This window comes from Barbus barbus (assembly GCF_936440315.1).
Source record: "Barbus barbus genome assembly, chromosome: 14".
Lineage (NCBI taxonomy): Eukaryota > Metazoa > Chordata > Actinopteri > Cypriniformes > Cyprinidae > Barbus > Barbus barbus.
The window spans coordinates 7,248,054-7,258,083 of record NC_136742.1 but is presented as its reverse complement, the minus strand read 5'-3'; the positions used below and the strand labels follow the sequence as shown (position 1 = coordinate 7,258,083).

The window sequence follows — 10,030 nt, the reverse complement described above, 5'->3', positions numbered from 1 at the left end:
AACGCACATTCAATGGTTATATTTAACTAAAATAAATAACACTCGGAGCAGTGAACTGACAAAAGGCAGAAAACTGTCATGGGCTTTATGAGTAGAGCTCCATCTTTCTGTTTTCAATTATTGCTACACTGCCCCCTACCAGGCAAGAGAAGAATGAGACAAACAACAAGAGTGTTAGTGTACTTTTTTTATTGTACTTATCTTCCATTACAGATATATGAATGCATAAATACCGGCTCCAGGCCATGCATTCGTATTCAACAAAAACATCTCGCAACAAAGCTCCAAAAATGATTCCTACCCTTGAACCCTAGTTAGCTTAGCCCTGAATCATACGACAGACAAGTACGTAAACGCAAACGTTGATTTCACACGTTCAAAATCATGAATTCTGTAAACATCAGACGCAAGTGAAGAGCGATATCTATGTGTTTACAGCTAGCTACCTGAACAATAGCACATGCAGTTTCACATTCAACTCTATCGCCCCCTTGAGTTCTGGAGATAGTTACTGCCATAACACTTGTTTAATGTTGCATCCACATTTGCGTACTTGCGAGGAGTATGTTTCGGGCCTAACAATGAATGGAAATTTTAACTATTGCTTTAAGTTATTACGTCATCTCTGGTGTACTGGGCTACAGGAAAGAGACAAAGAAAGGAAGCATTCAGGAGAATGAGGAGAAAAGTCAATGATTCACTTCAAAACATACAATGAAAGTAGCACGCATATAAAAAGTCTACAAAACAAGCAAGGCGCAAGTCATCATCTCAAAACCATGCTAGCAGTACGGTGTCTCATTTAGGTCCTTATCAATAAATGTACAGTGAAGCATCTTAACACTAGTATTGAGGTCTAGATAAATATAGATACAAATTTATGGCAGTGACGGTGATTTGGCATTCACACTAGTGGTTTTAATGTGGATCTGAGTTCTGGCTTGTTTGATTAATGCATCTTCCGAACTTCACACAAAGGAATTTTACTTGAGTCCGAAAGAGGGGTTTGGGGTTTGTTTTAATGTGAGCCACAGTGTGGTTCGTGGTTGATGTGAATGCAATCCAGAAGTGGGCTGGTACTGATTACATTGTGCCAGTTTGGTAGTCACACCAAACAAAAATGTAAAACATTGTTCTGCAACTTTAAAGATTTCGTTGCCTGGATACACAGAATAAACAGTTTTTGGTGGTTCCAATGTTGATGGTAAAATAATTTTTGCAAACCAGTTTAGAATAACAGTAACAGTGGGAAAGCAGACCAACAGGGCCTGGAGAGTAGAGACAACCAAAAGTAACAAAGATCAACATATGCTCTGTTTAAAATCCTATCTGATGTATCATAGCTCATGCATTCAGTAACTTCTAACCAGTGAGATGGAGTCAAACAGATGAAGATTTTACTACAATCATAGAGACACTGATGCACTCTAAAGAAACTACTGAAGCATTTGGATTTAAAAGGAAAGTGTTCGGTAGTGTTGGGTTTGTGGTGCTTGTAGGTCCTGTGATCTGGAATAGGTTCTTCAGGATATTCAAGCGTTACCAGTTGTCCAAGAAATCAAAGCCAGTCTTCAGGATATTGCTGCTTGTGTTAAACTGGAAAAAAGGAAATACAACAATTTGTTGTTAGTGGTTAAAATGTTAGTAGAAAAAAAAAAAAAATCAAGAGAAAATGTGGGTCAGTGACTTACAAGTGTAAGTAAAAATAAATAGAGTAAATGCAAATTAAATTACATAAATAATTTATGAAATTTATTGCCAAACAACATAACACAATTGTCTGAAATATATACACACACGCACACATACATGCATATATACATACACACACACACACACACACATGTATAATATATGTATATATTTATGTTTGTGTGTATGTATGTGTATATGCAAACTTATTTAACATACTTTTTGTATTCATATTGGTTTTGGTTCTGAAAACTGACACGTTTTTAAACTGATATAACCAACAACTAATATATAAATGATTCTGCCAAACTACTTGGTTTTCTTTTTGAAGAACATGATTATTTTAATAACTTTCTGATACATCCTCATGTTTTATTCTGATAAACTAGCTTGTCAGTGAACTACAGCTCTGTGTAGTAATTGCCGCTCCATCTGAGAGCAGGTGATGGCGATTTACTGCTAATCAAGAAACCGGCTTTACCGACGAGATGCGCATGATAATCGAATTCGATTAATTGCACAGCCCTATCATAAACTCTTAAAATTATAGGTTCCAGAAGATGATTTTGACCAATATGACAATATTGGGTTCCCCAAAGAACCTTTCAGTCTTTTTAAAATAATCATTTCTTTTTCCAGTATAAGGAAACCTTTTGTGGAATGGAAAAGTTCTATGAATATTAAAATGTTCTTCATATAACTACAGATGCCAGAACCTTTATTGTAAAAAATATCAAGATTACGAACTTTGTTCCCCCAAAACATGCTCATTCTATAAGAGTTGTATGCAAGTCATTGTACTCGTTAATTTCGTTCAAGGGGTCATATGATGCGATTTCAAGTTTTCCTTTCTCTTTGGAGTGTTACAAGCTGTTTGTGCATAAATAAGATCCCTGAAGTTGCAAAGACTAAAGTCTCAAAACCAAAGAGATATTCTTTATAAAAGTTAAGACTCGACCTCGCCCCCCTAAAACGGCTCATTCAAACACGTCCCCACATGTCTACGTCACGGTGTGGGAAGATTTGCAAAACACTGCCCAAATGTATATGCACAGAAAGAGGGCGGGACTTTTACTATCGCTGTAGTATTGTTGCTGCGGCTGGCGCCATGTCCTGGAGACACCGTGAAAGTACTTTGTTTGGGCATCCAAAAGAGGACACAACTAGAAATCAGTGGTTAAGTTGTATTTACAACACTATTCCAGAACAGTACAACCCAAATATTAGAGTGTGTGCAGCGCATTTTACGGACGACTATTTCCTGAACCTGGGAGTAGCCTGTCAGCTGTGCACAAAGGCTGTTTCTATAAAGTGGGGCAATTCCAACTTTGCAAGGACAGTCTGACGCTTCTGACTCTCAGCCTGTAAGTACGTTTTCTTATTTAAAGAATTTGCCACTGACTATTCAAACGTGAGTTTTGAGCAGTGTGGAGTAGTGCTTGTTGTTTGTCGTTTCTCCGATCACAAATGCAGACATGGTAATGTTTACGTGGAGCGATGCAACACAACGCGTAAAAAGACAGTATAAGTCATTATAATCAGTAATTATGTCCCCACTGGATGCAACAAATGCCCCGTTTGTAATGGGTTTTATTGTTTTTGTGTCATCGCGCCGCGGCATTACAATACGTAAGGGGCGTAACATTTCCGTCTCACTTTTGAGGTATTCAGCCAATCACAACGGACTGGATAGCTGGCCAATCAGAGCATGCCTTGCTTCACAGAACGATGAGCTTTGTAAAAATCTGCGCGTTTCAGAAAGGAGGGGCATAGAGGAGCAACAATAATGTACAGTATGTGGAAAATAATGTGTTTTTTGAACCCTAAACCACATAAACACATTGGATTACACCAAATACACAAAATAATGTTCTTTTTAGCAACGTCATATGACCCCTTTAATATATTGCATTAATTAACGGAAAGAAAAATATGAAGAACATCAAGGTATTTACCCATGTACAACTGTCTGTCTTCATCTAACTATATGAAATGAAGGTCAAATTCCATCTAACCTGTGAGAAGGTAGGACTGGAGGCAGGTGAGCTTTCTGCCTTGCCGGCATCTTTGACTGTGCTGTTGGACTGAGAGGAAGACCTGGTGACCAGACCAGGACTGAACACATCATCCATAGTGCTTACAGAGGGAAGCGTGCTCTGGGCCCTCTCCCACCCTTCCTCTGAGGAGGACACGGGAGCAGGAGGTGTTGGGGTCACGCTAATGGCCACAGGGGTCACGCTGATGGGAATGGGGGGAGGAGGGGCATGAGGTTTGGTGATTCTCTGCTGAACCGGCCGTGAGGGTGGCACATCCTCTGACTCCCTCGGCCCAGACTCTGGCCTCAGGTACGACGGCAAAGGCTTCTCTCCTTTCTCCAGAGACTTGATCTGGCTGGGCGTCAGAGACTGAAACTCAGCCTTCTCGCCCTCTAGCCGCGAGCGTTCAGCGCTGATCTTCCAGAAGGACGACTCGTCAGTGCTGGGCAGCTTGGTACTCTGAGAGGGCTTGGGTTTGGATTCGTTCACTGAGGAGGGAACGAGCGGTTCTGAAGCGCCGGAGATGATGCTGAATTCCATCTGACTCTGTTGGGAAGGGACAGGCTGAATCACATTTGTTTGCTCTTTGCTAGCAAAATGAATATTTTTAGTAGAGGTGGCCTACTTACCCTGGTCTCCCAAGAGAAGGGAGCAGAGTGCTCATCTTGCCAAGTTAAGTCCTTGAAACAAAAGAGATAGAGATGTTAATATGCCATAAAATGTGACAATACTCCTTTAATCTGCATTGAATTAGGGATAAACATACAGGAGTAAGCCAGCCTATCACAAAATATAATACATAATTTAAAAATGGTGCACAGATTTGTTCAATAAGTGGTTCATAGATTCATCTTTCATAACATTTTAATGTATAAAATTCGAAGAGATTTGTTTGGTAAACGCTTATTGATATTTGTTTTTACTTTTATCATCAGTTTACAAGCCAGTTTAACTGTATTGCAAAATTTAAACCAGAATTTATAGACGTGGCACAGATTTATTTAAAATATTTTGTAAACCGTTTAATTTATAGCTATTTGGTTCAGACTTTTAGCTTAGGCTTTACAATTTTGAGTGATTTGTTTGGTAAACTGTTTAATTTAACATTTATTTTGTTGACACTTACATTGGTTTGGCAGCCAATAAAATAACTGTAAATATTCAAAAAGGATTTTAGTAATGTTTACTTTTAGATATAATTGACAAAGATTTGTTTAGTAAACAGTTTAATGTACAGAAATGTGAAATATTTGAGAATAGCCGTTTACTGAAATGTGAGAGATTTTAAGTATTAAATTATAAATAGTTAATAGAGATTTAAGTAAAAAGTGTGTAAAAATTACTAAATTTTTTTTTACTCAATTAAAATTACAAGTATCTGGCCGAAAACATACTTGAGTAAAAGTAAAAAACTTTAAATTGTACTCAAGTATTAAAAAAGTACTTTTTTTCTGACAGACATTCAGAAGTTTGAAACCTCTTCGTATAATACAAGTGTATGGGACGTCCAAAAATGACACTTCAAAAACTACACAAAGTGAATATGACAGTAACTCAACCCCTGTTAATGAATCAAGGTCATTGGCATATGTAAGAAAAATACAAATACTAATGTTAAATTTGACCGTCGTGTGGTTTCTGAAGTGATCCTGTCCCCTTGAAAATGTGTGCATGTGTTCATCTGAAGAAAGAAGGTTAGTAAATGATTTTCTTTATTTTTGGGTGAACTATCGCAAGATGCGATGCAAACATATTCCAGACAGAATACAAGAATGTGTTGAATTAATGAGGAGAGTCGTATAATTAAAACATACAACATTAACGGTTTGAAAGGCCACTTTTTTGTGTTATCTATTCAACATCACCGTCTAAAAGGATAATTCATCTTTTAACAATTTATTTGGGGCATTTAGTGTAATTTTTTTCTCAGCAATTATTGATCAATAATTATTTGAGACTAATTAATGAGCAAATCATGTAATTATTAAGATTTAAAAATATATATAATTGCTACTCAATGTGTCAATGATATTTAAAATACAACTTATCCATTACCTAAACATGAATTACAATTAATTTAACATACAATGTTCATTTAAACACATTTTTGAAAAGTACTGTTTTTGCTTCAGAAATGTAATCAAGTAACTTAGTCATTTTAAATTGTACTTGAATAAAGTACAATTCCCCCAAAATAATACTTAAGTACAGTAATCAAGTATTTTACACCTCTGGAGGTTTGTCTATTACACTTTAATCTTTGTTTTTGACATAGAAGTAAAAAAAAAATGTAACTTAAATTTGTTGTTGAAGAGAACACTTTAATATACATTTAACTTTTTAGCAGCTGATGTAATAACAGTTTTGTTAAGTAGACTTTTATTTTATTTAGACCTATTTAGGCGTAAAATTATTTAAAGGTAGAAAATCAATTAAATGTAACGACTAGTAAACAAGTAAAATCAAATAGCAGAAGGTTTGTTTTTATTTGTTCACATCAATGTAATGTAAGCCCTATATTACTAGAGATAAGTCTACGCTGAACTAATTTAACACCTCGTCTCCGAAGTGCACGGTCTTCTGTCCGGTCTGGAGGAGCAGTTTCGGGAAGCAGACCAGCTCTTCTCGCTCCACCCGGTGCATCCCGTACCGAGCCCGGATCCGCGGATCCATCATCCCGTTGTCTATCGCCGTGTCCTGTTCGACGGGACTCATCTGGTCCCACTCCGTACCGTGCCTCTCCTTTATCTTCTCCCTTTCCTCCATGATCTTACGGGCCATAGAGTTGATGGAGGAGAAATATTCCTGCTTTTTGGCCTCCGTGAGGAGCAGATGATCCGCCATTTCCTCAACAGCTGGACGCACACAAGACTTTTATTCTGTTTTCACTCTATTTTCAGGTTAAAATTATCTTCAAAATTATTAATTTGGGTTAAAACGTAACTTTTTTTGACATGTACAAGCAAAAACAGATAAATAAATGGACCATGCTTCCATAGTTTTCCCATTCCTAAGCTGTCTAGTCGTAGATGGTTTAATAATAATAATTTAATAGACATTTCTTTTAAAAAAGGGTCAAAATTCTTTCATATTTAAAAGTTTGTGAGTAGTACGATAATAATTGTTTAAAGTCTCTTATGCTCAGTAAAACTACAGTAAAACAATAATACTGATAAATATGATTACAATTTGAAATAACAGTTTTCTATTTGAAAATCTGAAATATAATTAATTCATCTGAATTTTCATTACTCCAGTCTTCATTGTCACATGATCATTCAGAATTTATTTTACTTTACTTTTTTAAGAAATTACTTTTATTCAGCAAGGATATGTTAAATTGTTGTTTAGACTTAATTGTTACACTATATAGTAGGGGAAAAAAATATTTGACCCCTGATTTTGTACGTTTGTCGACAAAGAAATGATCAATCTATAATTTTAATGGTAGGTTTAACAGTGAGAGACAGAATAACAACAAAACAATCCAGAAAAACGCATTTCAAAAAAGTTATAAATTGATTTGCATTTTAATGAGTAAAATATGTATTTGACCCCTTCGTAAAACATGACTTGGTGCTTGGTGGCAAAACCCTTGTTGTCAATCACAGAGGTCAGACGTGTCTTGTAGTTGGCCACCAGGTTTGCACACATCTCAGGAGGGATTTTGTCCCACTCCTCTGCAGATCCTCTTCAAGTCATTAAGGTTTCGAGGCTGACGTTTGGCAACTCGAACCTTCAGGTCCCTCCACAGATTTTCTATGGGATTAAGGTCTGGAGACTGGCTATAGACCACTCCAGGACCTTAATGTGCTTCTTCTTGAGCCACTCCTTTGTTGCCTTGGCCGTGTGTTTTGGGTCATTGTCATGCTGGAATACCCATCCATGACCCACTTTCAATGCGCTGGCAGGCTTCAATGCCCTGACCCTGATGGTACATGTCCCAGTCCATCGTCCCTTTGATGCGGTGCAGTTGTCCTGTCCCTTTAGCAGAAAAACACCCTCAAAGCATAATGTCTCCACCTCCATGTTTGACGGTGGGGATGATGTTCTTGGGGTCATAGGCAGCATTCCTCCTCCTCCAAACACGGCGATTTGAGTTGATGCCAAAGAGCTGGATTTTGGATGATTTTGCCCCCATTTTTCATGAGCTGAACTCAGAGATCTAACACTACTTCTATGTACACAAAAGGCCTATTTCTCTCAAATATTGTTCACAAATCTGTCTAAATCTGTGTTAGTGAGCACTTCTCCTTTGCCAAGATAATCCATCCACCTCACAGGTGTGGCATATCAAGATGCTGATTAGACAGCATGATTATTGCACAGGTGTGCCTTAGGCTGGCCACAATAAAAGGCCACTCTAAAATGTGCAGTTTTATCACACAGCACAATGCTACAGATGTCTCTGTTTTGAGGGAGCGTGCAATTGGCATGCTGACTGCAGGAATGTCCTTTTTTGGATTTTGTACATAGACGTAGTCTTAGATCTCTGAGTTCAGCTCATGAAAAATGGGGGCAAAAACAAAATTTCGTTTATAAATATGGTTATTTTTAAACTTTTTATTCATCAAAGAAACCTGAAAAAAGTACCACAGGTATTAAAAAAATATTAAGAAGCACAATTGTTTCCAACATTGATAATATTAAATTGAAAAAACACTGATAATGTTAAATAGAAACTTGTTGTATTACATTGTAATAATATTTAACAATATAACAATATGTTTGTACTGTATTTTTGATCAAATAAATGCAGCCTTGATGTGCATAAAAGACTTCTTAAAAATCTTACTGATAGCCACGCGGTATTTATAAATATCAGGAAGCATAATATTGTATTATTTTACTATTTAATCCAAGTAGCATATGTATTGAAAATGTTTATACATTTAATAATAATAATGTTTTTCATTTTTCTTTACTTGTATTCCTCATCTACAAAACTATTGTAATGTGTAATGTGTATTGTAATGTGCCTGTGCTGGTTATTACACTTAGGGCATGTGATTGATGCTTGGAGTTTCTAATTAAGTGTGCTTTGCATGAGATATAACAATATTTATAGTTTGCTATGAATTTGGCACGAGTATTTGGCTCCCTTTTAAATGTGTGTTCACGGTTTAATGAAATAATATGACCAGTAATCAGGATATTTAAGTGAGACAATGCCACACGGCTGCTATTGTTGCTAATAAAAAGTGTATTCCTTTGTAATTCTTGTTTTGGAGTGTTTTGTGTGCTCTTCGGGTCAGAATTAAAGGTGGTGGCAGCATAGGTGTTAATCCGCAATAAAGCTGATTGAATTCATTACACTATTAAAACATTAGCCACATTTAAATCAAGACTCAAAACTCATCTGTTTAACTGTGCATTTGTTGAACCACACTAAGCACACATTATAAAACGATTGAAATCAGTAATAATGGGATGTAGTGCTTAGTTTATTAGCATTCATTTAGCATTGTAATAAACATTCATGTTCAGTAAAGCTGCAGTGAAACGATATGTATTGTGAAAAGCGCTGTACAAATAAAAATGAATGCGTAGACATACAGACTGACCCAGCAATGCAAGTGCAATGTCCACCAAAAACCTCCCCTGGCATCTTAGCACACACCATGATAAGATCGTAAGTAACACTGTTTGTCTTGCTTCAGTTTAACCGAACATAAGACTGATGTCATCCATCGTACAAACAAATGATCCCAACTTCTGAGGAGTTAATTGTAAGCATCCAGACTGCGATACGCGTTTAACGCCATCTCTCGTGTACACGCACACAGCATCAATCAGAGCCGTCCGGAACACTACTTTTAATGTTCTCTGTCATATTTAAAGGGTAATTATTATTATTCTTTTTTTTAAATACCTAACTTGCGTTTTCGCTAGGCTTAAAAGGGATGCGCTTGCGCTAGTTATAGGTTTTTATAGATCTGAGATTTTAAAATGGCGCTACCGGAAATGCTTCAGGACCAGACATGCGCAGTAGCGCTCCAACGCCTTTGTTATTGTTTACGTCCGTGAAATGGTCTATATGTCCGAACTGACTGCAATGAATTTTATAATCATTTTCTTTAAATTTATTTTAAATCAATTTCTATATCATTTTAAAATTCCTTGTTTTTATTATTTTTATTTCCATGTTTTTATAGATTTTTAATGTCTATTTCACTTTATTTTATGTAAAGCACTTTGAATTACCAATGTGTATGAAATGTGCTATATAAATAAACTTGCCTTGCCTATTATCACAAAAATAAAAGACTTTTATTCTGTTTTACGCACGCACGTGAATAAGT

At 36.5% G+C, this 10,030-nt stretch overlaps 1 protein-coding gene across 1 annotated transcript; it reads right to left on the bottom strand.

Annotated features, from left to right (window-relative positions):
- Positions 1–176: 176 nt before the first annotated feature.
- On the bottom strand, positions 177–6,589 carry LOC306879849 (uncharacterized protein C1orf198 homolog). Its single transcript, XM_079433064.1, has 4 exons — positions 6,285–6,589; positions 4,358–4,408; positions 3,708–4,274; positions 177–1,596 (listed from the first exon to the last, which is right to left on the bottom strand). Exons 1-4 carry the CDS (start codon positions 6,570–6,572, stop codon positions 1,540–1,542), a joined length of 963 nt encoding a protein of 320 aa, XP_079289190.1. The 5' UTR covers positions 6,573–6,589; the 3' UTR covers positions 177–1,539.
- Between the last annotated feature and the right edge of the window lie 3,441 nt (positions 6,590–10,030).

Excerpts from the sequence above, each read along its gene's own strand:
- LOC306879849 (XM_079433064.1), bottom strand. The coding sequence starts at position 6,572 with ATGGCGGATCATCTGCTCCTCACGGAGGCCAAAAAGCAGGAATATTTC. Across the intron at positions 4,409-6,284 it reads CCGTGCACTTCGGAGACGAG|GACTTAACTTGGCAAGATGA; the intron begins GTGTTAAATTAG and ends TTTTGTTTCAAG. Across the intron at positions 1,597-3,707 it reads CCAGTCCTACCTTCTCACAG|TTTAACACAAGCAGCAATAT; the intron begins GTTAGATGGAAT and ends CCTTTTTTCCAG.